The sequence below is a fragment of the Exophiala aquamarina genome (genome assembly GCF_000709125.1).
Source record: "Exophiala aquamarina CBS 119918 chromosome Unknown aczIA-supercont1.3, whole genome shotgun sequence".
NCBI lineage: Eukaryota > Fungi > Ascomycota > Eurotiomycetes > Chaetothyriales > Herpotrichiellaceae > Exophiala > Exophiala aquamarina.
In genome coordinates, this window is record NW_013550585.1 from 1,964,578 (window position 1) to 1,992,546 (window position 27,969).

At 50.8% G+C, this 27,969-nt stretch overlaps 12 protein-coding genes across 12 annotated transcripts; 5 read left to right on the forward strand and 7 right to left on the reverse strand.

Annotated features, from left to right (window-relative positions):
* Positions 1 to 250: 250 nt before the first annotated feature.
* A1O9_04303 (uncharacterized protein) lies at positions 251 to 2,518 on the forward strand (the record flags this gene model as incomplete). Its single annotated transcript, XM_013406595.1, has 1 exon — positions 251 to 2,518. One exon carries the CDS (start codon positions 251 to 253, stop codon positions 2,516 to 2,518), a length of 2,268 nt encoding a protein of 755 aa, XP_013262049.1.
* A 207-nt stretch (positions 2,519 to 2,725) lies between these two features.
* Positions 2,726 to 4,347, forward strand: A1O9_04304 (HASPIN protein kinase; the record flags this gene model as incomplete). Its single annotated transcript, XM_013406596.1, has 2 exons — positions 2,726 to 3,037; positions 3,097 to 4,347. 2 exons carry the CDS (start codon positions 2,726 to 2,728, stop codon positions 4,345 to 4,347), a joined length of 1,563 nt encoding a protein of 520 aa, XP_013262050.1.
* Positions 4,348 to 5,029: 682 nt separating this feature from the next.
* On the forward strand, positions 5,030 to 6,455 carry A1O9_04305 (uncharacterized protein; the record flags this gene model as incomplete). Its single annotated transcript, XM_013406597.1, has 2 exons — positions 5,030 to 5,214; positions 5,276 to 6,455. The coding sequence occupies 2 exons, from the start codon at positions 5,030 to 5,032 to the stop codon at positions 6,453 to 6,455; spliced, it is 1,365 nt and encodes a 454-aa protein (XP_013262051.1).
* Positions 6,456 to 9,029: 2,574 nt separating this feature from the next.
* Positions 9,030 to 9,596, forward strand: A1O9_04306 (uncharacterized protein; the record flags this gene model as incomplete). Its single annotated transcript, XM_013406598.1, has 1 exon — positions 9,030 to 9,596. Exon 1 carries the CDS (start codon positions 9,117 to 9,119, stop codon positions 9,594 to 9,596), a length of 480 nt encoding a protein of 159 aa, XP_013262052.1. The 5' UTR covers positions 9,030 to 9,116.
* Positions 9,597 to 12,374: 2,778 nt separating this feature from the next.
* A1O9_04307 (uncharacterized protein) lies at positions 12,375 to 14,168 on the forward strand (the record flags this gene model as incomplete). The annotated part of the gene is made up of 1 exon (XM_013406599.1): positions 12,375 to 14,168. The coding sequence occupies one exon, from the start codon at positions 12,375 to 12,377 to the stop codon at positions 14,166 to 14,168; it is 1,794 nt and encodes a 597-aa protein (XP_013262053.1).
* Positions 14,169 to 16,901: 2,733 nt separating this feature from the next.
* A1O9_04308 (uncharacterized protein) lies at positions 16,902 to 17,741 on the reverse strand (the record flags this gene model as incomplete). Its single annotated transcript, XM_013406600.1, has 2 exons — positions 16,902 to 17,443; positions 17,498 to 17,741. 2 exons carry the CDS (start codon positions 17,739 to 17,741, stop codon positions 16,902 to 16,904), a joined length of 786 nt encoding a protein of 261 aa, XP_013262054.1.
* A 1,680-nt stretch (positions 17,742 to 19,421) lies between these two features.
* Positions 19,422 to 19,859, reverse strand: A1O9_04309 (uncharacterized protein; the record flags this gene model as incomplete). The annotated part of the gene is made up of 2 exons (XM_013406601.1): positions 19,422 to 19,594; positions 19,664 to 19,859. 2 exons carry the CDS (start codon positions 19,857 to 19,859, stop codon positions 19,422 to 19,424), a joined length of 369 nt encoding a protein of 122 aa, XP_013262055.1.
* Positions 19,860 to 19,915: 56 nt separating this feature from the next.
* On the reverse strand, positions 19,916 to 20,649 carry A1O9_04310 (uncharacterized protein; the record flags this gene model as incomplete). Its single annotated transcript, XM_013406602.1, has 2 exons — positions 19,916 to 20,269; positions 20,326 to 20,649. 2 exons carry the CDS (start codon positions 20,647 to 20,649, stop codon positions 19,916 to 19,918), a joined length of 678 nt encoding a protein of 225 aa, XP_013262056.1.
* Positions 20,650 to 21,701: 1,052 nt separating this feature from the next.
* A1O9_04311 (uncharacterized protein) lies at positions 21,702 to 22,679 on the reverse strand (the record flags this gene model as incomplete). Its single annotated transcript, XM_013406603.1, has 1 exon — positions 21,702 to 22,679. One exon carries the CDS (start codon positions 22,677 to 22,679, stop codon positions 21,702 to 21,704), a length of 978 nt encoding a protein of 325 aa, XP_013262057.1.
* Positions 22,680 to 24,263: 1,584 nt separating this feature from the next.
* On the reverse strand, positions 24,264 to 24,783 carry A1O9_04312 (uncharacterized protein; the record flags this gene model as incomplete). The annotated part of the gene is made up of 2 exons (XM_013406604.1): positions 24,264 to 24,468; positions 24,518 to 24,783. The coding sequence occupies 2 exons, from the start codon at positions 24,781 to 24,783 to the stop codon at positions 24,264 to 24,266; spliced, it is 471 nt and encodes a 156-aa protein (XP_013262058.1).
* An 835-nt stretch (positions 24,784 to 25,618) lies between these two features.
* Positions 25,619 to 26,931, reverse strand: A1O9_04313 (uncharacterized protein; the record flags this gene model as incomplete). Its single annotated transcript, XM_013406605.1, has 3 exons — positions 25,619 to 26,406; positions 26,455 to 26,777; positions 26,834 to 26,931. 3 exons carry the CDS (start codon positions 26,929 to 26,931, stop codon positions 25,619 to 25,621), a joined length of 1,209 nt encoding a protein of 402 aa, XP_013262059.1.
* A1O9_04314 (uncharacterized protein) lies at positions 26,932 to 27,666 on the reverse strand (the record flags this gene model as incomplete). Its single annotated transcript, XM_013406606.1, has 1 exon — positions 26,932 to 27,666. The coding sequence occupies one exon, from the start codon at positions 27,664 to 27,666 to the stop codon at positions 26,932 to 26,934; it is 735 nt and encodes a 244-aa protein (XP_013262060.1).
* Between the last annotated feature and the right edge of the window lie 303 nt (positions 27,667 to 27,969).

Consider the following 27,969-nt stretch of genomic DNA (forward strand, 5'->3'; position numbering starts at 1 on the left):
GCGGAAAGTCTGCTTGTAGTCGTTGTTGCGCTACATGCGATTCTCCGGGAGGACATTCGCGCAATGTAACAAGCCATATATCCTTTCTCCAGGTTGGCGTTGCCTTGCACAATGGCGGAGGCAGCGTCCACACAGGTTGATGCAACAGCATTCTCCTCTGGCCGGACTACGAAGCGCGATGTTTCTGTTTCATATACGGCCAAAATGTTCAGCTCAAACCCCTACGTTCCCGACCACCAAGATTCAACCAATGTGGACCCAGAGCGAGCCTCCGGAGTCGAATGCATGGGAAGATATTCTTACAGACGCCTTCATGTTCGGCCTACGTACCAAGGAAGAATTGCTCTTTCAAGCTGATGTTGGCCACTGTGAGGAATTGGGTAGCCGACTGGTTGATGGCGCACCGGGCCGCCAGAACATTGAGCTTTGGCTCATCCTGTTGAGAACTCAGGCTCTTCAGAACGGCCACGAGGGTATCAAGACTATCTGGAAAGGCCTTCAAATGCGTGGACCACTTGTCCAGTTGCATGACGATGATCCACGAGTAAATTCTCTCTGGAATGTTTTCTTGGCCGCCGGAACAGCGGATCCTCACTTTCTGAGAATGGTGTGCACGAGAGCTCGAGAAAACAAATTCGTTCGTCCAGCAATATTTACAGAGATTGTAGGCGCCGCATTGGAGGGTATAAAGCCTGAATATGCCCTGAAGTTTGCAGATTATCTTTCGGATTCATTTCGAGGACGAGATGACCTGATTGCAATCTTCTTGTCCGCTAGCAAGTCGGATCACCCCGATGCTCTAAAAGTTTTCTGCAAGGTCTATGATCGGGTCCCACAAAGTAAGATATATTCGAGTGCTGTGCCTCTTTTGTGGGAACAGGACCGACCTTCTGATGCAATCTATGTGCATCTATTTTTGTTATCCAGAGGAGATTTACCCGATCGCTTTGAATTGCTACAACCTTTCATTCGCTACCTGATCTCTCAAGATCAAAGCGCGACTGCGTTCACCAAAGCTCTTACTGCCGCTGGGGCATCTTTTGAAGCACAGATCCGCCATTTCTGGGCTACAGAAACGAGTATACAGGCGGATTATCAGTCAATATCCCAAAACCTTGTGGCAAGTAAGCTCTCAAGACCGACACACCAAAAGCTTACCGATCACTTCGTTGCACGAGCGTTCGCCACACGCGCATTCTCGTTCGAGTTTGCCGTAAATAACATGCGAATGCTAGGACTGGTGGAGGTTGGTCCTTTGGCAGTTCGAGAGATGGCACTCTCTGCTCATGACGCCAGCACATTACGAGAACGATTCCGAGTCTTTAGGGAACTTGGCATTGATACCGGGTCCTCGGTTTTTGTACGAACAATACAGAATGCGACCGAAGCTGGGCAGTGGGACATCGTACAGTCACTTGCAAACTCCGACGTACATCATGAAGATCTTGCTGATCGAGTCCTTCAAGAACGTTTGTTGACACAGTATTACCGTGAAAGCGATTGGTTGCAGGTCAACAGAACGCTTGCAGTAATCAACATGGGGAGATTCGGTGACCAAGACAAACAGCAGGCAAGGAGCATACTGTTGCTGACTATGCTGAGAGTAAAAGACTATCATGCTGCAATTCAGCTCGTGTCAAACATGAGGCAAAACGGCCAACAGCTCTATGGAAGAGCCATACCGCAGGAGATCAGCAGTGCAGTACGTCAATGGTACAGACAACCACCCCATCAGAGGACCAAGTCCAGTGTCGATCAACTTGCATTCTTTATCGGACTGCTGCAGGATTTAGCCGCATCCGGAACCTACATATCACTGGAAACTTGGCGAATCCCATTGATCGCATTGGCACAAGCGCACCGTCTCGAATCATTAGAGCGCTTATCAATCTGGATAGCAGAATGGTACCGACCAGGTGGTTTTCATTCACAGTATTGGAAATTCCCACTCAGGGGTCCATCCAGTGACATAAATAAACTCTGGTCAGCGGCTTTCCAGAGAATGCTTGTCAGCTGGTGCTTCCGGATACCGAAGGGGGGGAAAGCCCCCACTGCTGAGCGTTGCCTTCGGTGGGCGCCGATTCTTAAAAGATTGCGAGATAAATATGGTGTTTCCGTGAACGAAGGTGAAATCTGGTGGACTTTTGCTCGACGCCTACGAAAAATATTCTCAATCTCATCGTACTCTTTCATTCGGCACCAGAATCGTCGAATGCGGTCCCAAAACCAAACACCTCTCTGGCAATATTGGCACATGTACAAAGTGATGTGGGAACCTGAACAATTGAAACCCACTCCTGATGGGACTGAGGCAGTGATACGAGGCTTATATTCGACGAATAGGGCTGAGCGGAAATGGGAGCGCAAACGCCAACATGCTCTTCGCTTCGAAGACACACATAGTGCTGCAGCAATTCGAGCTTCCTTGGCCGCCAAACAAGCACGACGGGAGGGGCAACGGGTTGATATTAAGGAGGGTGACACAAAAAGCACTATCGCTTATGGTAGAGTCATCTAAAACATTTAAAGCAGCGTCACTTCCTTGCGTGTCCTCTGACAGCCAATGTGGCGCCGCTTTAGTTGTCCCAATCGTCGCCTAGCAACCAAATTCAATCGGCCAGAGCTAACCATGGATAGTCTAGCCCATCCATATTCAACAACCTCCACTCAGCCCTGGTAAGCGAAACGACCGGTCTTTGTCATACCTGTCACCATCTTCACCGACATGGCTGACTCCGTGGCATTAGGCGAGCTGTTCAATCAGCAACGGCCTGCGCGGCGCGGAGAAAAGACATATGGCAAGAAGAAATCGGCCATGTCCCAGTTAAGGGCAGTGCATTTGGACCTATTTGGCGGAGGGCACGAAAACATGGCGCTGGAAAAATTGGCAGAGTTGACACTCGATGACCCAAAAGCAGACGCTGTAGAAAAGAAAACGGCTGCAGAATCTGTCCCCGCACCTGAAAAAAAGAGCAAGACTGAGCTCAATCCTCGCTTTCGAGGACGGAGGAAAGTCCATGCCTCTAAAAAGATCGCGGTAGGATCTCAAAATAGGATTCCACTCAACCTAAATCTACTGCTAATTGAAATATCCAGAAACTCACACAGGAGAAGGTTGAATCTTTAGGTCCGTTACTGTCCCTGATCAAAGGGCAAGTTCAAGATTTCCACGAGTTTGGGAGGAGCATAGGGAAAAGATATGACTGCACGAAACTCGGCGAAGGTGCATTCGCCGATGTGTTCAAGCTCAAAGCGAAGACTTCCGAAGAAGCAGTTGAACTGAATCGATACGGTGGTCTTGTCATCAAGGTTATCCCATTCAACGTCGAGAACGACGCCAAGGATGAAATTGCTGACCTCGAATCCGTGACTCGAGAGGTTAGAGTGTTGCAGGCCCTAGACCCATTGCACGGTTTCGCACGATGTCGAGGTGTCCATGTTGTCAGTGGCAAATATCCAGATGTCCTTTCCGAAGCATTCAGCTTATACAAAACGACCGACCCACACGAGGCCATCAACCCTGATCCGACCAGCAATTTGCCCCCGGAGCAACTGTATGTGGTCATTGAGATGAACGATGCAGGTTGTCCACTATCCAAGCTGCCATCGATGTCAGCTTTCCAGGCTTTTGATAGTTTTTGGACGTCTGCAATGATCCTTTCAATGGCGGAGCACAAGCTTGAATTCGAACACAGAGATTTGCATAATGGCAATATCTGCTTTAAACCCAGGGACGTGGAGACACGATATGATGTTGCACAGAAGCTTGTCGAGGACATGAAGGAAGTGCCAGAAGTGACACTTGGACTGTCGAATCTAGCAATCACTATCATCGACTATACCCTTGCACGAGCCAGAATCAGCGATGGGGAGTGCGATATCGTCGTGTTCGACCCGATAGTGTTCTGGGATGCCAATGATGCTCAAGGGGAGTCCAAGTCGGACGCAAAACAATACGACACTTATAGGAAAGTACGAGACTGGGCAAAGAGAATCGAGGAAGAATCCGAGATTGAAGCGCAGTCAGGTGGAACGAAGAACCAGACAGTGGATAAATACAGTCGGTTCCTACCGAAATCCAATGTGATGTGGTTAGGATACTTGGTGACAGACCTGTTGTCGAGAAGAAGTGAGGGCCGAGGGGCTTGTGTGCAAGGAAGCAGCCGAGCAGCAAAGAAACTGCAGCTCAACATGTGGAAAACACTGGAGGCTGTGGACGCGTATATCAACAAGACGCCTGCAGCTCAACTGCCGCAGAGCACAGACGAGCTTCTGAGTGTAGCCGTGGAGCAACGATGGCTGACACCGGCGGATATTGAAGCATTTAGTACTCAACTGGAGACTTGATGAAGAATATGGTGCACCAAATTGTGCATAGCGGGGGCGTTGACTTTGTCGAACGGGCCATCGGGCCAAAAATTGTCATATCAAATACTGCATGAGCTTAGGAGCTGCTGAGGTTTACAGAATCACAAAGAGTGAACAGATTAATGAAAGTTGTGCCATGGTACCCAACTAAGTGAGACGGTATGAGCTGCTACTCGTAGCGAGAGAGTGTCCTTGAAGGCGCCCATTAGCCGATTGCTCTAGGCATCGATAGAGACGCCTCGGGCCTTTCCGAGGCCCAAAGCACCTGTAAGTTGGAGAGGTCGCCTGTACTGAGGGGCCCAGAGCGCTTCACAGGATTAAGGGCCGGCGCTGCCAGGTGACCACCGCCACTGCATCAGGCTGCCCTATCGGCGTGATGTGGATCAACTCGGCCTCGTGCCACTGTCGGCTCATCTGCTGCGCATCATCAGCGCTACACGTCAGTACCGAGCCCATCCTCTGCAGATACAAAGGACGAACACCTTTCTTCTCCTGCCCTGTATGAATTGCTGATTTCCTTCTTACTCGCCTCCATGACTGCAGTATGGACACCTTCCTGTAAACAATTGAGGTTTGATGGCACCGTCGGTCACTCTTCATCTTCATGCCAAACACCTCGCGTCAATCTCAAGCGACCTTTGAACTACAAGACATCTCTAAGATGGACAGATTCCGGAGCCTGCTCCGTCCCAGACCAGACTACGAGCCATTACTGAACGATACAGAAAGAGACGATGACAGTGAACAAGATGGCGTGGGCGTGGGCGTGGGCGCAGACGAATCGCCCTTCTCCTGGGTTGAGTACTTTATCTTTCTCTTGCTAGGGATTGCTATGCTCTGGGCGTGGTAAGCACTCTTCTATTTGAAGCGATATATTCCCAAGTGCATGCAACTGATCCGTGTATAGGAACATGTTCCTGGCCGCCGCTCCCTATTTTCAACATCGATTCCGAACCAGCGACTGGATATTCAACCACTTCCAGGCAGCGGAAATCTCTGTGTCGACAGTGACCAATCTGACCTCGATGCTCATCCTGACCAAGCTCCAGAAGGGAGCATCATACCCAAAACGAATATCGTCGTCTCTCCTGATCAACACTGTTGTCTTCGCGATCTTGGCTCTGTCAACCGTGGTTCGCACCGCCGCAGGCGTCTATTTCGGTTTTCTGTTGATAGCCATCTTCTTCGCGAGCTTCTCGACTGGCCTGATTCAGAATGGGCTGTTCTCATTCGCGTCAGGATTTGGCAGAAGCGAATATACACAAGCAATCATGACCGGCCAAGCAGTGGCCGGAGTGCTACCAGTTCTTGCACAAATCATTTCCGTGGCTGCATTTCCAGCAAAGGAAACAGACGAATCTCCGACATCAGCACTGGTCTACTTCCTAACCGCGACGGGTATTTCAGTCCTGTCTCTGCTCGCCTTTTTCTATCTTCTGCGCCGACACGGCCATCATGAGAGCATCAAGGCGATTAAGAAAGCTACCCTACATGAGACATCTGAGGGCGATGCATTGACGGGCAATGTCCGAATATCGGGGTCACAAGAAGATGGTAATGCTGATCGGCCAGCGATCCCTCTTACCACACTGTTCATGCGGATGCCATTTCTTGCTGCCGCGGTCTTTGTCTGCTTTGCCGTAACCATGATCTTTCCTGTCTTCTCGGTCTCCATCCAATCAGTCGGTGGAGTCGAGTCGGCGGTCTTTATCCCCATGGCCTTCCTCCTGTGGAATATGGGAGACCTGTTTGGACGGCTTTCGACGTTGTGGAAACCCGTTTCGCTTACACACTATCCGTTCGCCTTGTTCTGCCTCTCCATGGCTAGGCTCTTGTTCATCCCTCTGTATTTTCTATGCAATATCAAAGGAAAAGGAGCAGCCATTAATAGTGACTTTTTCTACTTGGTGGTTGTTCAGTTTCTGTTTGGGCTTACGAACGGATATCTGGGCAGTGAGTGTATGATGGGGGCAGGAGAATGGGTACTGCCTGAGGAGCGTGAAGCTGCCGGTGGATTTATGGGACTGATGCTTGTTGGAGGTCTTACAGTGGGCAGCTTGCTCAGCTTTTTACTGGGAGATATATAGAATGGGCGTCTCACTTGGACGAGACGATAGAAGACTCCTCGTAAAGAGTTACATGAAGACATGTGATATTCCCGATTTCTGAAAGACACGGGAAGCATACGAGTATGTACGCGTACGAAATATGGAGTCCTCGTATGACAGGCACAGCCCTCCAAACTATTGGCATTGACCCGCAGGCCCTATCGTCCCAGCCTGTCGCCATAGCCTCGTTGGTCAGCTCAGAGCGTGGTCAAAGCGCTTTCAACAAGGCTTCGAAAATGTCTTAGCTTAGACTGTCCACTATGACACTTGGGCTGGCAGGATGCAACATCTGAACTCGTAAGCACGCAGTTCATCCTTCGCAAAGGAGGATTCGGTTGGGAGCGGGGCCCCCAGTCCAGGTATGACGTATGTACCAGGTAGACAATACTCGTAACTTTGGCCAGTCGCGGTGCCAGGAGGGAAGAGAAAGTCGCGCCCTGAGAGTTTTGCCCCTGAAAATCCGGAACAGGAAAAACTCGCACGGAGCACGAAGGATCTTCCCCTGCCCTCTCGTTACGCGTACATACTGTAGCACGGAGTCCCGTAGGAGTACTCGTACTCCGCAAAGACTGCCAGGACCCAACACCAAACAGACAGGGGCATGCCTGTGCGAACCACCAAATCTAGTATTGCACAAGACCACCAGCGAGAAGCCACCAATCCTACAATGAGGCCATCGTTCATCGAACAGCAGCCGCTCCGCTCACAAGTCTTTGGTCCCTGTTACTCAACATAAAGCCCAGAGTGACATGCGGTGCCGATCACGCGATATTGCGTCTGGAAAGCAAAAATCCAAACTGGAACAGGATGGCCCATTAATGGGGCCTAACATTTCGGTTGTACGGAGCCTCATGTAAGAATGACAGGAGCAGAGTCCCCGTTCCACGACGTAGTATCGACCTTGTACGAGTACTGGTGCGTCCAGATTTGGTGCAGCGAAAGTGGACTTGTGGCAAGGAATGAGTATTTGATTTCGGACGTTTGCTAATGGTGCCAGAATGCGACCTGGGGAGTACCATGCTAAGGATACAAAGTACGCAATAAGGATGACGGATGATCAGCACTCCATCGAGCTTCTGCATGAGACTGCCTTTTGCCTGTTCAAGTGGACGCACGGAGTACTCGTACAGTAATCAAGAACCAGAGGACTTGATGGACCGCACCGTTGAGAGCACTTTCCTGGGTGGTTGATTGTGCACCAAACTCATCACCGATCAAGTTTTAATCTCCTTGGGAGATCGGCGTATCGGGACTTGCTGGGGTTGGGCCTGGAAAGCTTGAAAAACTCCGTCGTTCAACTTGTCCGTAGCGTTTCAGGAACAGGAAAGGCTCAACTCCACCCTCGCGCCAACTGCGCAGCTCAGACGCCCATGAACCTGGCTCCCTGCAACGCCGAGTACCTCGTACTCGTAGCTTCTTCAGCCGGCCAGAGAGCCTGAAGCTCGAAGCCACCAACAAGCTCCTGTGCTTGCGCTCCGGACTGGTGCCTCACCAAGCCCACCACTCCGGATTTGCTAGTATAGAGTTCAATTTGAAGACGAAATGGAAATCAACAACGCGTTGATAACAGGCATGGGGGGTGGCGATCAAGGGCCTCATTCCTCGTCCTGAAACCAGAACAATCTGCAGTACGGATGTAGTGATAACAGTACCACTGCTCTGCACCAGCGCCCGGGCTCATCCTGTGTATCACACATTCGGGTAGGGACTTATCGTCGAACGACTATCCGCATTGCGAGAGACCACAACAGACAGAGAGGCAAAGCGCCGAGATGGAGTTTCAAGAAAACCAGGCCAAAGGCTTCCAAGACTTTGGCTCCCGTCAAAGCACCCGTCGTGAGCTGTCAAAGATGGGAATCGACGCGCAAGGACAAGGCCTGAGAAGAGCCTTCCGCCTTGGTCAAATTGAGATCAATCCAATGGAGCCCGCCTGTCATACTTCAGCTATTCTATTCTCGAGCCTGCAAGCGCTATCTCCACCGTCCAATCCTGGTCCAAGGTAGCCTATCCACCGTTTCAGAAGAGCAAGCCACTCAGCCCAGGTACAAGCCATTGGGTTTAGTCTCTTCCGCCTCCCCCATGCCCATGCCGATTTGATGTCCATGCCCATTTGGAAAAGTTTCCCCTCGATGGCCCTGTTCCCCCATCGTGCCACTCACTTGAAGTCTGATACTCGTCAAAAGAGCAAGCCCATCTCATCCTCAGCGTGTCTCGATAGATGCTTCAGCTCCTTTATTCTCGATTTATACTATACCTTCGCTTCACCTGAGTGCTTACCCGCCGAGTCCAATTTTTTTCCCTTTCTTCCTCTGCTCAGCCTCGCGGTCATCTTTTCAGGAGTACATCTGTCAAACCTCAACTCTCCAGCTCTCCTACATTCACTATCTAGCCCACACCTATCACACTCCCGTCTATTCTCTGCCCGGTGCCCTCTCTCCTTGTCAACATTTCCTATATCGCTGGACGAGCGACCGCCATTTGCTTGCAAGACTTGCCTTCGAATTTCAACCAGTTTCATCCCCGTCCTCATCGCCCAAAATGTCGAGTTCCTCAGCCTCGGTCCTTTTACTCTCGCTGTTGTTGACTGCCCTTCCCTCCGCCGTCATTGCTTCACCACTCCCACACCTCTACAAACGAGAGATGGGAACAGGCGCCAAAGCTGGCCTTGGGATTGGTATTGCAGTTGCAGCCATCCTCGTTGTAGGCCTGGTCATCTTCTTCGTCATCCACTTCCGACGCTCTAAACACCTGGCCGCGATCAATAAAGAACGTGCCATTCTCGCCGGCGAGAAGAATGAAGATGGCTCTGATAAACCAGATAAATTCGCCCCTCCTCCCGAGAAGCCCGCAACCGGAGCCACGGGCATGCCCCGACGAACCAAGTCCGTCAAAGACCGACTGATGGGTCCCCTCTACCGTGGCAGCACCATCGACCTCATGCCACTCCCCAAAGCTCGCACCAACAACCCTAACCGTAGCAGCACCGCAACCATGGAAGGAGCACACTGGGACAATGTTGACGGACAACCTTTCTTGCATAAGCCCTGGGCAAATGGAGAGAGCTCTCCCCGCCCTAGTTTCAGCAGCAAGCGGGCAACGAGAATGATGATGATGATGTGAAAGAAATAAAACTCCCATCCACAAATATTATCTTGCACACCACCCTATAATCATTCTGCTTTCTACCTTGTTGTCCACCCCTCAACCTTGTCCTCACCTTCACCGGTACGACCTTGTCTCAGTACCTCTGTTGTTGTTTACTCATACCTGGCCTTGAAACTGAAACCGGAGTTTTTGGAAAGGGCAATTTTCCCAAGGGAGGGAAGGGTCTATCAAAACCAAATTATTTTTTAGCCACTAGCTGGGCGCTATCAGGAGCCGAGGAGTTCAAACCAATACTTTTTGCTTTGCACCAAGCACGGTGCCAGTTTTGGATCTTGTTGAGAGTGGTGGTAGTGGCCTTCGGAGATGGTTATGAAAGGCGTATGGAGACCTTTCACAGGAGAGGAGCTGATCCAGATATCTAATCACGCTCAAGGGAAGGAGATCTGGCGTGGTGTACCTACGTATGTTGATTAAAAGCACACCCTCTCAGGAGGCCCAGAAGGAAACCCTACGAAATAGCGCTGAGAGAAAAACATATATATCTACATACACATCCCACCGTTCCGGTATCCTACATGCGGGATAGACTGTATTCGAAGAAGACAACCTATGTCGTGAGTTTCATGGAAAAGGCAGCTCTTCACCAACAAATACAGTCAACCACAACATCCCTCTCTTTTACTGTTTTCAGAAATAAATCACAAGGCCCAAGCCGAGAGTCCCTTCCCAGAAGCATTTGGAAACAGAAGAAGCATTCCATGGGGACATCACGCTTACCCCTTACCCGTAAGAATCTACCCCGGTACTGAGTGGTAGATTTTGAGGCGTGTATAGGAGAATATTGGTGCGAACGATGCCGTATAGGTGCAATAAAATTGCATACTCATCACAGAGATTTCTACGTCAGGGAACTGTCTGTACCGAGTACTGCCCAAGTATCTGGGTGCGTGACGCTATGCAAACTGATTTGCACGGTCCCTTGTTTCAGGTCAGAGTATGCCAGGCCCGAGCGCTGTCGCTGTCACCGTCAGGTCTCGCCTTCTTCATCCCGAATACTCCGTATTGAAAATTGGAAAGAACCATGGCGCTGAAGCCAATTGTTGTATATATAATCCAAGGAGACCTGATCAGGTCAGTCTCGACTCACAGTCTCCACCATCACCGATTCGACCTCAGGCTGCTCACTTCCTCTGCTCTTTATTATCAAGTTCTTCACTCCGTACGTCAAAGCCTACAGAATTGACAAGAAGTATCCAAGTATCGGTACTCTCAAGCACCCATAGGTTGCCAAGCTGACGCTACCGAAAAGCAATACTTCTTACGAGGCACTCGACACCTAGCGCACTTTCTCAAACTACTGAGCCTCAACTCGCAAGACACAAAGTTGTTCTTGTGCCCTTGACAATAGAGGTCCAGCGACAATCACTTCTAACTATGTAAACAGCAAGTAATGGTCTGATATAGTACCTACGGAGTCGAACACAGGAGTCGACATGCGTCTCCTTCCCGGAGAGTACAACTAGCAGCGAGCGCCAGCGACGGGCGGTCGATCGTTAATTACCCTCGCCTGCCCCTGAAGCATGCAGGTACCGCTCAAGACCGCCGCAAGGGTTTCACTTCGTTGACGAATAGGTTGATCACCCGCCGAGCCCGCGTTTTACTCGAGCCGCGTATTACTTGTGATATGATGGCCTGCTAAACCGCTGAGCCACTCGCCGCACATTTGGCGAAATCTGGCCCCAAAGCTTCTGTATTCTTTCGACTCGGACTACGAACAACCCGATGCGAATGGGCTGTTCGGAAGGGGAAGTTCTACGGGGGTTTGTCATCGATCACCAGATGGTCATATCAATTTCGAGATAGCCCTCTTCGCGAGGGTCTTCCCATTAGACATACGCTGCAACATAGCGCAGTCGCTTAGGCAAGGGCTGCTGGTTAGCTGTTTTAGGTGTTGACTTGATCCCCATGTACCATGTCCAGTCAACCTGTCCTGAAGTCAATGTTTGGGTCAAGTTATGCTAATCTCCAAACGCAACACGGGAGTATTCACAATGTACGTTCCAGACTTGCGATATCTATGCTGTGGCTGCATGTCCCGAACGCTGCAAACCCGCTGTGGTTTCCTGCCCCTCCCATGATTCCTCCATATCTTTGAAATGTGTGTCAGATGGGACAATCATGACATTCAAGATGTATTCACTGGTTGGATCCCAGGACACCCCGAAACAAAAGTTGGATAGCTCGTCCGATATTTTTGAGCTTCGTGATCCCAAACCAACATTTAGCTCTACGGTCACCACGACCACAGTTGGAGTCGAAAACCAGGATGGCGACACACTTAGGGTGTTCTGGTCGAGAACTTTGACCTGCATTATTGCTCCTGTCCTAGTGACGGGCTACTATATCGCATTCTGGTCATTCTGGATATCTAATTATGATGCTAGTGGTTCTGTCCCCCAAGGCCCGTCTGGTGGACGTTGGGCTTATTATACTTGGTAAGTTGTGCTCCGCAGCCTCGACCGCATCATAGAGAGCACATTGTCTTCTTCGAAGATGCTTTGACTTACTGCCATCCAGGTTCGTGGTCAGTGCCATTGGTATTGGTCTGTCCAAGTATGGGCTAGCAGGAGTTGAAGCATCGATGCTCATGGAGAAGAAGTGGACAGCAGAAAATGCAATGCAACTGATGGCTCACTGCGACAAAGTAAGCTCAACCTTGTTTGTAATCTTTTTCCATGACATCTAACAGGCCTTCCTCTTCAGACTTGGTCCGGTCCAGCTGGGTGGCTCTCCATGCGGTTGAAGCCGTCGATGACATGGATTATTTTGTCCATTATCAGTCTAGCACCTTACATTGCCTTGCCACTGTCAGGATTCACTGTCCAGCTCACCACAGGGTATGCAACAGGGATGACTCCGAACTCGACTACTTCCCTACTTGGACAAAGACCGGACAACTTCTTGGACCAGACAACGGACGATGTCTTCACGCGGGCTCTCAATCGCTGGAGATTTGCCAGCCCCGCAGTATTGCCAAGTAGGTCAGCATATTATGTCCCAGCCGACAATACATCCAAGCTTGATAGAAGCTGGCTGCAGTCCTTTCCCAATGAATGGCCTGATGATCAACAGGTCACAACATTCATTGCTCCCCAATCTCGAGACATCATCAACGGGCATGCATGGGGTCTTGAGGTATCCTTGAACTGCACAGTCGTATCCTCACTTTCACAGTTCAAGCTTCTCAGTCAGAGAAACAAGGACGGAAGTGGCCCCAGATGCCCACCTATCAATTTCAATAGTTCCAACCTTCTCGAAGAGTTTGAAGGTCTTCCGGACCTATGTGATTTCGACGTTTATCAACTCTCACCGGTCGACAACGAGACATTCCTCTTGCTTGACCCGAATCTATATTTATTCCCGCTGGGAATGATGGAGATGGCGGTGCAGTACAAGAAAGATCCTGCGATGCTGAACTTCAGTGACTCGAAATCGGTGCTTCTAGAAGCGGCGTTGTGGCAAAATCCGATCGAAATGACACAGAATTGCCCTCCTCTCGAGCCACTCTTGACAAATGACCTCGGAGTCACCGTGGCAGGTTTCCAAAAGAGCTTCGCTCTGAACGAGTTCACCGCCAGCCTCGTTGAACAAACCAACATGGAGCCCAAGCAGCTCGATGCAGTAGGCTTTCAATGCAAATCCTCATTTCGAACTGGAACTGCCACCATCGACGGCCGCCCAGGGACATACTCATCCTTCACCGTCCAGGAAGCCGACGCGATTTTATCAGCCACACCTGTGCCATTACCGACCGCAATTCCGCGCATCTTTCGCAGCGAAGTCTCGGCAGCTCTTAACCTATTGGAGATGAATTCCGTAACAGCCCTCGACATAGCCATTAATAACCTCAACGTCGACTTCGAGGAGACAGGTGCTGGGAGCTTGAACCCCATGGCTTACATAGCCTCCAATGCATCGTGGCTACAGAACATCTACCGAGCCGTCAATGCCTTCTACCCGCAACCTCTGTATTGTGATACCGAGGGGAACGTGAATGTCACGCTCACCAGCTCCTGGCAACAACTCCAACTACTCAACTCGTCGCAGTTCCTGGCCAGCTTCATTCGCGCGCACAAAGCGTACGCGCTCGAAATGACCCGCCCTAGTACTAGCACTGTAGGAAACACCCAAGTGACGGAGAGCTGGGCCGGAGCCCTGAACGCCATCACGCCCACGCTGATCATTGCACCAGGCGACGTGCCGCCGCAGATCGTGGTCGGGCTGCTGGCATTCTGGGCGCTGGGATGCCTAACGCTCGGCCTCACATTCGGACTCCGCCATCGATGGAGCGAGACGCTGGACGGCTTCAGCATGTTCCGCTTCGGCAGCGACAACCCACACTTCAACACCAAGGATGGCCGGCGCGGAGGTGTTGGGGGTGGCACCGCGAGGCACTACACCGACTGTCCCGGCCTGAGGGATCTGCCGGGCCTCGTGGGTGACTCCAGACCCGATCGCGACGTCGGGTATATCACCCTCGTCGAGGATTGGAGGGGCGTCGCGAGCCGGAGGAAGAAATATCTCTGATCATAATCGAGACCCAGATCGAGATCGAAGGATGACGACCGGGAGTTTGTGTATGTTTATTATCGAGCGTCCCAAAAGTTGAAGCGTGCCTTGAAAATGACACATGACCATGAATCAGTATGAGTATATGTACTACTAGCTTGAAACCCCCCCCCCCAACCCTCATGAATAAATGATAGAGAGACTGCCCTCTCTCCGGTCCTACGGCTCTAGGCTGGATACCCCATGCTGCTTCCTAGGCAATTAGATACTACATATTTATTTAGCATTTGAGCAACCAAGAAAGTGGCTGCATGGCTGGCGCACTTGTTGTCATGACTTTTCGGTGCTTCCTCTTGAAGTGGCGTGATCATGGAGACAGGGTGGGGTGAAACATTGTTGCCAATGAATGCCTTTCCTCTGCGCATTTACCGAAATAGTATAAACCAAAAGTCGAATAAAACATCCTTCAAATGTTGAACTATCCTTTGCGCTAAGTACATGGTAATTAGTACTACATAGATTGTTCGATCCCCATTTGGGGCCTCGTTCCCTACTCTCTGCTGCCCGGCCCTTGGCCGACGATATACGATATATAATTACTAAAGTAGTGTATCGTAGCCCCACGACCATGGGTGCCGAAGCGAAGTGAACGCTTTCCAGGAGGGTTGAATACGAGGCTCACCCATTTAATATGTGAGCTTCATCCGCACACAGGTTTAACAACAAAACAAGTCGGATCATTTAGAACCGGATAACCTTGATTATTTTATTTTATTCGAAACACAGATGGTAGTATCGCCAGGCGGATGGAGAAGTACAAGGGGGGACTTCTTCAAGGCACGCTCCTGCAAGAACGTGAAGCTTTTCTCGTTCGGTGGTGGCGATAGTTTTAACGAGATCAAGGAGCTACCCTTGAAATCTCTGTTATCATCATTATCGCCATCATCATCATCGTCGTCGTCGTCGTCGTCGTCATCATCGTCATCGCCACAGAAGCAAAACAATGTTCAGCGCGAACTCAACGACCTCTCACACCATCCGCTGGGAACGAACACACTATCACGCGCAAGGATTCTCGTTCTCGAAACAAGGGGAGACAGCACCGATCCCAACGGGAGTGCCAGCTCGCAGCTTTCCGAGGAGGACTTTCGTTCCGTGTGCTCTCGATGGGGGTTCTCTCAATACTTCCGCGAGCGGATGGCGAGGCCTGGCACGTTGCCGCGGTTTGAGTACGCGGTTGACGAGCCGGAGAACGACGGGGAGGAAGCGGAGGACCATGAAGACCAACATCAACATTCAAACAATGGTCAAGGAAATGACGACGATAAAGGAGAAGAGCTAGGCAAGCATCAACGGCAGCACCGGCGACTGGACGCCCTCGAAATCGGATTCTCATGGGGCCCCGGACACGGCAGCTTCGTGATTGCAATGGGGAAATACAGCCTGGCGACACGCACACTGCGCCTATTCCTCTCCTCCAACGGCGTTCTGGAATACAACGGCTGGATCTCTAGCAATGGCAGCAGCAGCAGCAGCAGCAGCAGCAGCGACCTCCTGGGCCACCAATCCATCTCGTCGCTCATGTCCCTCCACAAATCGGCGCTGCGAGGAAACCCGCTCGTGTTGATCGCCCTGCTCATGGAATGCTGCGAGCGGTTCATGGACATCAAGGCGCAGCAATACAACCTGAACATGCTGCGGATCGGCACGGCGATTGAGGCGCTGTACCCGACCGCGTTTGCGGATTGGTTCAAGTCGTGGGGGATGAATAGCTCGGCGACGTCCCAGCAGAACGCGCTGCTGTTCGATTGCTACAGTGATGTGACGTGGTCGGAGAAGAATTGTCGCGAGCTGTTGGCCATCGCTGAGCGGTATTTGTGGCTTGCGGAGGAGGGCCTCGAGCTGGAGCGGATGGATCAGTGGCAGCCGTGTCCACGGCGTCAGGGTCAACAGACACTTGCACAAACGCGGAGCATCCTACCAGAAGAACTGGTCCGCAGCGTCCACCACCGGACGTCCAACCACAGCCAGATGCTGGCCTACCTGGAGAAGATGATCACGACGCAGTTCAACGTGCAGTACAACCACCTGGTGCAGAAGGACGCCGAAGTGTCGATTCAAATCTCGCGCGCGACCAAAAGGGACGGCGAGTCGATGAAGACCATCGCGTACCTGACGCTATTCTTCTTGCCTGTGACGTTCGTCTGTGCCATTTTCTCCACCACGGTGTTTAATTTCGAGAATTGGCATGTCTCGCCGTCGACGGCGGGGCTGGCCGATGGTGCGGCAGGGATTGCGAGCGCGAGAGTCGTGTCGCAAGGCTGGTGGGTTTTCATCTTGAGCTGTGCCGTCGCCATGGTTGGGACGATTGGGATTTGGTTTCTTCTTGTTGTGAGGAACCGGAGGGAGGGAGGGTGATTGTACTTAGCACGGGGGAGAGGAAAAAAGGGGAAATGTTGGGACAAGGAGGGCTCACAAACATCCTCTACGGATGGTCATATGTATGGCCCAGTGACACCGTTACGAACCGTTAACGACGATGACGAACAGGAACGAGGTATTAACGACAAGTCATAGAGGCATAGACATACTATAATACATTAAATCCCACAACTACTGCAAAAAGCTAAGTCGACAGATTTTCCTGAGCATAATGAGTGGGTAATATGTATCGCAACATTGTGCATTCAGTCATTAAATCCTCCGACCATTTTTTGGCCCTTTGCGAAAATCACAAATTAATCAAATCTTTCATCGCAGCAGCAAAAGTACGGCGGAAGGCGTGTCAAAGGAGGAATCATCCTCCCCATCATCATCACGACGAGTAGGTAAGCAAGGCCAGGATCGAAGCAGCTCCGTCATGAGGGTATGTCCTTTAGCTTCAGCCCATGCGAGAGGCGTGCGGCCACGGTCGTCCTTGATACTCAAGTCTGCTCCGTGCGTGAGTGACAGCTTCACGACAGGCGCAGGATCGTAGCGTGCCGCCCACGACAGCGGCGTTGCACCATATTTACTCCTAGTGTTTAGATCAATACCGTCCCGCTCGAGTAGAGCTCGCACGACTACTGTATGTCCATTGGCAGCCGCCAGCGACAGCGGCGTCCGGCCGAATGATGAATCTTTGGTGTTTAGGTTAATACCGTTTTCCAGTTTCAACAGCACCTGGACCACTGCCTGATGACCTGCTTCCGCAGCATATGATAGAGCCGTCCGGCTCAAGATGCTCTCTAGGTCCGCTTTGATGTTTGCACGGGAGAGCAGCTCTTTGACCACGTCTAGAAACCCATTCCTCGCTGCTCATGATAAGGGTGTGCGGTTAGAGGTATCGGTTGACTCTGGATCGACACCTTCAAGTGCCAGAAGTGTCTGAACGATTGTAATATGGCCATTTCCCGCTGCCCACGACAGAGGCGTGCGACCGGATTCGTCATCTCTAGGGTCCAAATCCACTTCTGCTCGTACAATGTGATACTGCAATGCCTCGATACGCCCATGCATCGCTGCCCAAGCTAGGGGTGTTCGACCAAACTCTATATCCTTAGCATTTAGGCTGATCTCAGTTCGCTCTAGGATAAATTCCAATACTGCCATGTGACCGTTTTTGGCTGCCCATGATGAGGCCATCCACAGCTCGCCGCCAAAATAGTGGGCAGCATCTTTGTGTGCTAGCAATGACAGAAGTGGTGTTTTGCCGGTCTTGTCGTCTGAATTTACCTCGGTGTCACTGCGATTAATCAAAACTTTGACAACCTCTTCGTGTCCATTTTTGGCGGCTAATAAGAATGGTGTCTCTCCAAATGAATTTTTCTTGTTTGGTGATGATCTGGGGCTAAGAGATGCTTTGAAAACCGGTGACAGACCAAACCAAGCGGCAAAGTGCGCTGAGTCATTCTCATGGGGAAACTATTGCGGTATGTAGCCCAATCGATCTCATAGCTTCGCATCAAAGCCTGGCATGACGCTGAAATGGCGTTTTTGTCTTGGAGAAACGCCAGAACGGAATTCACATCGTAACCTGGAAAGCCACGGACATGGTGCTCCCAGTTCTGCGCGGCGTACTTGTAGAAAGGATTCAACTGGAGTCGTGTAGTGTATTTGTCCAAGTCGTGACAGTGTCCGTCTTTGAAACCATCGAAGGAAGGTACGTGATGCAAGTATCAGCAATGTCCTTCTGAGAACCAGGAAACCAAGTGGTCTGAGTTCGCTCAAAGTATTGTCGAGTGGTGTAATGCACAAGACGAATGATCTCACTTTCATCGTCAACTGTCACTAAACCAGCACAAGCCGACAAGATGTCCTCGATGTCCGAGAGATTCTGCTCGTCAAGAATTGGCTGGCTAAGCTCCACGGCGAGGGCGTATCGTAGCTCGGTCGTAGTCAATGGTCTGTACGCACACGTGATCCATGAGAGAGCGTGTTTGGCAAGCTCTCGCAGATCTGGGGCCTGGCCATCAATTCGCTCTCTTGTATCGTTGTATGCATTATAGCACACATCAGACCCTGTCGCCAAGTGGCCAAGAGCAGAGACCAAAGCTTAAGGAGATCGTTTTCCAACTAAAGAGGCTAGTTACAGTTGAGTGAGGAGGAACCTAGTGTTGTTAGCTCTGGTGAGCGTATTCTATTGAGGACAACCTACATTCCATCGACTACTTTAACAATCGCACTCTTGACTTTCTCTTGAAGTTCTTCGCTCTGCCCGACAAACAGTGGCAAAATTTGAAGGCTACCATCGAGATATCTCTGTAAGTCATTTCCACTACCCTTGATCTCTAGACGTAAACTTCTTCCCTCCAAGAACTTCTCGATATCTGGGGGAAAGCGTGAAGTTGCTAGGATATTTATTGGGGTATCGTGCTGGATTAGAAATAGCCGTTCAAGTAGTTGCTGACGTGCCCTATTAGAAGCACGGCACTCATCGAGGGCATCAATGATGATACATGTCTTAGTGTAATGAGACGCCACGGTCTGCAAGGCTTGTGAAAGCTCGTCAAGAGAAGGTCGAGTCCGTTAACGTCGATGATCTTCATAGAGTCCGCTGACAGAGGCTGGTAATTGATCCAATCCTCGACTTAGCTGCTCCAATAAACTCGCTAGGATGTCAACAGGATCTTGCTGTTGTTGACGTCGGAAGTTGTAGTATATGTATGCGATGCCAACACGCTTGCTGTGTTGGTGCTCTGTGAGAAGCTGGTGGATGACCTGAGAAGCTATGATTGTCTTGCTACTTCTAGGAATACTCTGGTAGAATAAAGTTTGCCCACGTGTCTCTAGCTAGCCGTGGTATTCGTTCGAATCTAGGAACCATTGACCAGTTCCCGGTTGTCGCCTGTTGAAATAGTCATTCTGCTGGGAAGCATATTCGATCGGTGTGAGCCAGTTCAAAATATTCTCAAACTGTTCACTGTGCTGCGTACGGCGTAGTGCATTGGCGTCTTCTTGAATATCTGTGATTTCAAAATGGATTAAAATCCATCAACAAGTTCATTCGACTCTTGTAAGAACGAACAACTGACCAGTGAGGATATCGATGACTTTAATCTCAGCTTCGACCCTAGTAGGGGAAATTCGACGGAGGAGGTCCTTGGAGTACGCAGCTGCTGCCATAGCAGCGTAGCCTTGCCATTCCTTGTTCTTGTGGGAGTCTGAGTAATCACAAATGCCACGGACGACTAGGCACGGAAAGTTGTTCATAAGTCCTGCCGCCTCCATTTCGAAACACAGAACGTCACTCCCGGAAGTCAGGCGGTCTCGTACAAGAGCATTCTTCATAATTGGTTTGCCGAAGCAATTTGGCCATAGTGAATGGCTGGGGCATCTTCATCCTCAGTCCGTTCGAGCCGGGGAACTAAATTTGTTGGACTGCGGCCGCAAGTCACCGAGCAATGCTCTTCATCGTTTAGATGAACAACCGTAGATTGAAAAAGAATATCAGAACCACGATCAGGTCGTTTATATTTCTTCTGTAGTTTTGGTTTCTTCGCAAGAGTGCTGTCAATGACTTCTTTAAGTCCATGGCCTTCGAGCTCATAGTGGGATTTGAGTCCACTCACTGCTGTTCGTAGGACCACTGGTGGTTGGTTCAAGAAACCGGTTGTCTGAAAGCTTCGGTCTTGTATTGTCTTACCAAATGTCGTATTGGGAAATTCCACCTTTACCGTTCGGGGGGGGCGCTCACCACGATGTCTCCCAAGCGGATATCATGTTTCTGAGTCGGCGCGCCACCTGCAATACCAACCATCAGACCGGTTCTGATATTGGTAAAGGTGTGTAGCATATCTTTTGCGACGCCGGTGGCAGAATATATACCGTACTCTCCATTGGGCAAGACAGCAATCACGACGTTATGCTTTCCCATTCTTCCCAAAATATAGTCGTTACTATCAGCAGGGGACACAAAATCCGGCCCTTTATGCTTCTGGTCCAGAAAAGCTTGCGCAGCAACATATTCCGTACTTAAGGCGCAAATCCAACCCACCGTGTAGTGAGTTGGATCAGACATATGAAGCAGCTGGCACGTATCAATCAGGTGTAACTGCTTGGCGTTGTGAGCCGAGACTTAGATGCGAGCATTCAAGCCTCACGGCGGATTAACATCGAGATCCCTAAGGTTTCATGAATCATGAGGTGTTCCAAAGTTGCGGAATGCGCCAAGGACCAAGAACGAGATATTGTATCCTGGTTCGAATATGACTTCTGAAGTTGTGCGTGGGCGTTAACCTCATCATTACAGGAGTGCAAAGGTAGGTCAAAGAGAGGATTCAAGGATGGCAAAGCGGCGAGGGGCCAGCGTTGAGCACTGGTTCTTGGGGCGAGGCACGCCCTTCTCTACTTTTAAGCCTGCCGCCGCAGGACTATGCCCTCCTGCAACAAGGAAGTCGAGACTTCGTGGGCGGAGGTGGTTGTTAACCTTCGACAAGGCCTGGGTAGCTAGCTCAGCCACATTTCTTAGACCGATCAACCCCTTGTCATGGTTTAAAAGGCTGCCGCCCAGGGGGATGGGGAGGGGATCTTCGTACAGCCTTCTGAGCAGGTCCACCCGGCTTGATCATTGCTTCAGGAATTGCTTTTTGGCTCTCCAGCCCGTGGAGGAAATTATTGGAGGGTAGAAAGGAGAGAGATAGAAGTACAGTAGAAGTAATTACGGCTTATCCGATTTGATTGTCGTCGCTTTCCTGAATATCATTTCTCAGCCTTGCTCCTTCCAACGTGCCACTTCCGCTGGTGGCAGCGCGTGAGTTGCTCTTTCCTCTTCAAGTTTTGCATCGATATATGATCGTTGGTCAGGGACCAAAAGAGGAGCAGCAAGACGGCCAGATACGTGGCCTCTTTTAGGTACCTTTGAGTACGTATGGAGAGTAGAAAATAACCATTATGTATCTCTATTTTAAACTATGTCCCTGAGAACAAGCATAGTGCCTCAAAATGCATATGACAATGTCGAGGCTGAATAGTAGAGCTTCTCTCAATGCAGAGTAATGTTCATCGTCACGTCGTCATATAGGTCGTCAAAAAGGGGGTGAAGAACCAAACGATCAAGCCAACTAACTTGTTTTATTTCGACGATTTAGTCGACTCTTTCCGCCGGTGCTTTGTCAACAATCCTTTGGTCGGGCTGCGTCGACCAGAATCCTTTTCCTTTTCCTTTTCGCCATTTCGTGCAGTTGATGGTCCGGAATGACCATCAAGTTGGTCCCTCCCCTGGGATATCGGTCTTGTCATCGGTGGCGGTGGTGGATCCCGGTGATTGTGATTCACAATATCATCCACATTCAAGACCCAGCGCATTTGGCCCGTAACCTCACTCATCTCCTCCAATTTCCGAGTTATGGCGCTATCATTTGAGCTGGCCTTTTCCCGTAGATCTGCGATTGCCGAGTCGATCTCGCTCCTGTAAGCTTTGAAATTGGTGGTCAACTTCTTCGTGAGATCTTCTAGCTGAAGAATGGTTTGCCGTTGCTGCTCAGCAATGATCTCTAATTTTTTCTGCTTTTCCAAGTCGTCGTCCTGTCTCCTGAGCAATACACTGAAATTGCTCTTGATTTTGTCCAGGCCTTGCTGATGGCGCTCGTAATCATTCTTCCTGCAAGCGACAATGGTATCGTACTCCGACTCTCTTTGTGCGGCCAGGCTTTTGGCTTGACTGGCTTGATCCCTCCAGATCTCTTCGTTGGACGCAGCCACCTCAGCCTGGTGCTCCGCCTTAGCGGTCTTTAACTTTTCCCTGCGTAGTTCTTCTCGCAGGTCCTCCACCTGTCTCTCTTTTCGAGCTATCTGCCGCACGTTGGCTTCGTGCGATTGTTCGTAGTTGCTGTTGCGATCCTGAAGATATTGATTGCGTGTAGCGAGGTTTTCCGTAGCCTTTTCAGCCTCCTCATGCCGGACTTTGAGTAATTGCTTTTCTCGGCGTAATCGGTCAATGTCTCCTTGTAGCCGCTCGATCACTCGTCCTGATTTCCCAGTGCTCGCGTGTCCGATTGCGGAAGACCACTGGTTTGATTCGGAGGACGGAGAGGAGTCGGAGGAGGTCATTACTGGAAAATAATAGTCAACTGACTGGCAAGTGCTGGCGCTGGGACTGTATCATAGCATACCTGAGCGCATCATCGATGCACTTACCACTCGCCCTGTAGATGGCCGGCCTGGATCCAACTGGGATGACTCCTTAAGCACTCCATTGACTTCGGACATGTTTGACGAGGCGGTCACATCAGAAGTGCTAGAAACTGCGGCTTCTGACCGGAGATACGGGTCAGCGATAGCCCGTGAGTAGTCTATCAACAAAGGCATTTCGGGAGGAAAGGATGGAAAGAGTAGGTTGTACTGAGGAGCGCAGGAACAGAGGCAGATGGTATCATACCAGCGTCGCTATGGATATGTTGGGAGCCCAATGAGTACAGTGGCACAGGAGATGGTCGGGAAGGCCGTGACCTGCTCCTCATGACACGAAGAGATCGGTGATAAGATTGGTTCGAGATCTGGGACGAAGAGTGTGTGAAATCGGGAGTATCTTGAAATGAGACCGGGGGCTTGCAAGTGTTGGGTGCAACACTGAAGGTCGGAGTGTGATTGTGCAAGTGCCAATGATGATGCAAGCGAGAGAAGACTCAGGAGAAGGGCTGGTTTGTCAGGAGAAGCACGAGCACAAGGCAATGTGTTCTCTCCTTTCACGAGAAATGGGAGATGATGACATTATTTTGTTTGTTTGAGGTTCTGATCAAGCCAGTTGCAGGACACCAGTAATCCCAACTTACCAAGTCTAACGAATAAATAAGCAGAACCGGGATCGTCGGGGCCGCGGCGGGGACGTGTCACGCGTTCAGGCAATCATCAAGTGTCAATCGCTAGCGGCCGGGAGCCCGAGAGCCCTAAAGCCAGTTGGCTTGCAGCCTGCGTCTGTGTCTTGTAGGGATGGGTTGTGATAAGAACTTGTGGCCTGTAGGCATAACCGGTGCCTATCCTGCGGTTGCCTTAGGGGCCCCCCCACTCCCCGTGGGCCGTGGGCCATAGCTTCCCCTGGCCAAAGCCCTTCAGGATCTCGCCACGCTAATGCCAGGGGCACAGGCTCCCGCACTCATTTTCTGCACGATGCCTGCTGGGAGTGACGCATGATTTTCTGAGAACAAGAACCCCGTATGGAGTGCGAGAGTACCTGCGGGAAAACATGTGCCTGCAAGCCTTGGTCGTTCATGAATCGGCAATTACTTTATTACTCCATACCCAACCAAGTCTCTAGCTGCCAGCGAGGTTGACTATATAGTCTTCCATTTTGTGGGGTGAGACCCATGGATTCCTGGTCAACGCCATGCTTTCATATGCAAAACTTTCCCAACTAAAATCGTTCGAACGTCCAGAATGTCACCAGATCTAGCTCAAGAACATAACGGCCGCAAACACTCCCATCACTAACGCGATCGAGCTTGCTAACTGGCCGGCTTCACTGTTGCTGTTAGGTACGCTTGTGGTGGCGGCTGCAGTAGGCGAAGAGGTAGCCCTGGAGCTGGAAGATGTGCTTGCGTGTTGCGTAGTGCCAGGTTCCAGGCTGCTTGTGGCGGAGATGGTAGGGGAGCTAGGAAGGGCCATGCATTAGTATGGAAATATGGGTATCACGCGGAGCTATTCATACCTGAAGGTGGTATTTCGCGGGAGAGCAGTACCCGTGCCTGCGGAGAGGTTGCTGGTGGCGGTAATGCTGGCGGTGGAATTGCCAGGGGCGTTGGTGGACGTAGAATTAGATGAGGTGCCGTTACCAGCGACAATGGAGAATAGGCCCGAGTAGTTGATCTCGTCCTGTCCCTGCGTGATTTGCAAAGCATAGTCGCTAAGCAGCAGTTAGCTCATGCGGTCCAAGATGGCAGGTATACACATACTCGTCGGGTGTGAGAGTTCTGGCGACCTCCCAATCGAAGAAGTCCTTTGTGATACCTTCACCGAGAATTCCAATTGTTGACAGGTCGTCTGGATTACCCTTCCTAAGGGTGATCGTCACGGCTGTTCCATCACCACCTCCCCAGGTGACATTGTAGGTTTGACCGGTAACTGCAACTGCAGGGACGCTCTGGAAGGCGATTCTTGTTTGTGCAAGGGCACCAGTGATGAGCGACGCACTCGCGAATAAAGCCTTGCTGAGCAGCATTCTGGAGGAGGTGCTTGTGTTATGGGTGCCGAGGGCTGGGGTGGTGTAACACGTGGCGAAGGTCGGGAATCGGGACGCGTCGAGAAAAGGACGAGCGAGTGAGTCCTTGTATTATTATAGGGGAGAATAAGTGGTGAAGGGAATGTGTTGGGATCGGCGACGACGTCGAAAGACAGACACGAGAGCCAGAAGCATCCAAAAGGAAGAGGAGCTTTGAATTAAGTAATGTTCAATGCACTTTGCCCCAGGTCTGTATGGACTACGGAGTAACCACATACCAACCAGGATGTTTGAGTGTTGGTCAAAGTTCAAGTTTGTTGCTGGCTTCCGAAAGTGGAGTTGGTCCCACCCATTCACTAGGCTAACCCCATCGGTCGCTCACCAGCCAATGGTTCGCTAGGGATCCCAAGACACTTGTGAGCCCGCTAACCTCTTCGGTCCGATTCTTAAATCTTAATGCAATTTTTCATTTCGAGGGCGATCCACCAAACACGACTACGACGACTCTGGGAGGAACCCCAGGCTGGCTTGAGGGTTTTTCGCCCCTTAAGTCAGTCCTGATTGAGACAGCTGCAAAATGGAAAGCTTGGAACATGGATTCATCTTCGGTGGGAATTCAGAGTACTCTTTCTAGGGTATTCTGCGAGTACTTTTATCCCCTTTACGCCTCATCCGAGTATTCCCATCAGATCCCTGCAAGGCTGCCAATAGCACTCCATAGCAGAAAAGGGAGGAGTAGGAACCATCGCTTCTATTACTCTCTGAATGGCGTGCAAATGTCAATGTCGCCTCTTGCCACCAAACTGTGACACAAGAGAAACCGCATCTTCAATGTTCATACGTATCCGTGGGGTCTGGCTGCGCCACACGGCTTGCCTCTGATCACGGACCCTTGCCACTCCACTGGGCCATATACTGGAAATCGTTCCCTTGTATTGCTGGGCACGACGGACCTGCTGGATACCGATATTGACAACCCAGATAGCTCATGTAAAGATACCTCGATACCTGATGGAGTACGCGCTCGCCAGTTCAATCCTCGGCGCAGGACAGGGATCACATGCTCGGGCGATAGGCTGGCAATGAGTCCTCTTGAAACACCTGCGGCCACTGTGTGTGTTATTGAAATCTCCCCTCGCACCTGTCCAGAAGGGTATCCATCTGGGTGCAGTGCTGTCACATTCGCTGGTCCGAATTGTGCATATGTTGCTATCAAGTTTGGTGCCGTTGCCCACGAAGAAACCTCTTCCGGGACCTCACCCATGAAGAAGTCGATAACAAAGCTCGTCTCCGTGGGAAATCGATCAACCAAGACTGTAATTGACCATTGTCGGTCGAGATTGTTCACTCTTAGGTTCTGAGCCAAGTCAAGCGTAATATGACTGAAAGACTGGGCCACGTTGGTCGCTTTCTTCAGCAGGCGTCTCACTGACGGGGCAATGCTTGTGTTCCTGTTGGGATTGTAGAGGGAATTCACATGAGCTCGCACACTCTGCTCAAGTTCATCTGGAGTCATATCCCAATCTGCTAAATCTGGATAGCTATAGCCAAAGGTGCTCAAATGGCGAACCCCATCTGACGTGAAGAGAGTGCCGCCTTGATCGGAATGAAATGGTGCCAGGGCTGTTCCATGTCAGTGTTCAGAACAACCATGTCTTGTGTAACACCAACCTGAGGTTCCCGAGTCAACTGTGCCCACGGGCTCGTAGTACGAACCGTATGCGTTAACAGTCGGGGTGATGTAGCTGTCACGGTGCAGCGCCTGCCACAGGGCGAATAGGCGGTCGACATTGGCATGATGAAGCCAGAAAACCGGATCAAAGCCTGCAACCTCTGGAAATTGCATGTGACCATACCCTCCCACACTGTTATGGATGCTGTTATGGATGCTTTCCACATTATTTGCTGTGATCCATTGACCGCCCGGCCAGGTGCAGGAGAAGGCGGTGTAATTCATTGTTGATGTTAATAATTGGTACGTCTGAGAAAGAATCCTGTATGATTCCGGGTCAGCCTGTACCTGGACGTGCCTCCGAGAAGAATGTCTCACGCTGCAGCGTTTGCCCTCAAAGCGGCTGTGGCGGCACTCTGGTTACCTGATTGTGTACTTGCATTCCACCAGCGAACAGTTGTGCGCATCTTTGCCATCTAGAGCAAATTCAGTCGTTTTCTCGGTGAGGTGGAAAATAAACCCACAGGATCTGTCGAGGGAAACCCATTACCAGCAGCATCGGACTGGAAAACATATTGATAGAGTGGATTTTCTATTGTTCGAGTGCCCACTGGAGTATTGACCGTGACCAGTGGTTCCGTCACCACATCTGGCAACTCTGGGTGAATCGCCCAATCCCAATATGGGATGCGTAGGGCCAGTGCCGCCGCACGATAGCGAGGACGCTGATCATCAGGATACGCTTCTGCAATCCCCTGAGCATGAGTCCATAAGACTTGCTGTCTCGAATTAGCTGGGGCCCATGACCGGGACGCCGGTTTTGAACAAAGAGCTACCTCAAATAATGCGAGATATGGACGGTGCCAAGTTGCAAAGGGTGTTGCCGCGTGCATACAAAACCCTGGGTAGGTGCCGGCACCTGAAACACCATCCCAAGCAACTTGAGGAAAACCATGGATACCTGAAATCTGGAAATAAGACAGCGGATCGGATTGATTGACACCCTGGAAGTCGCTCATCGCAAGGATGTAGAGGTCAAAAGCTGCACCAGAATGTTGAAAGTCGGAGATCTCATATCTGAATGGTCGGGCTCCTGTCTTGGGATCAACACCGCCAGGTGGCCCGCTGACCTGAATGGCGAGGAGAACATCGAGGGAGAGCCAAAATAGTAAGAGGTATTGTACCCACCAGACTTGAGATAGAGCCGACATGTTAGCAGAAGGGTGCCCGTCCGATGGCAGAAGAGATCAAGGCAAACTGCTCGAGCAAGCCAGCTTGATAAAGGGTCATGACTCGGAACTAGAAGACAAACGAAAGCTTCCATGGCCACTCTTGTTGCGCAAGAAGTGGGTTTGTACATCACAAACTCACCGTTGCGCTGGATTTGGAACAGGGTAGACGGGCAGGTGCATCCATCCGCTCACGGTACCATCTACATACTGGCGCACGTGAGTTTCACCCTTGGTATGTCAGCCTGTAGCATTAGAAATGGTATGAAGTACATTCATAGGATG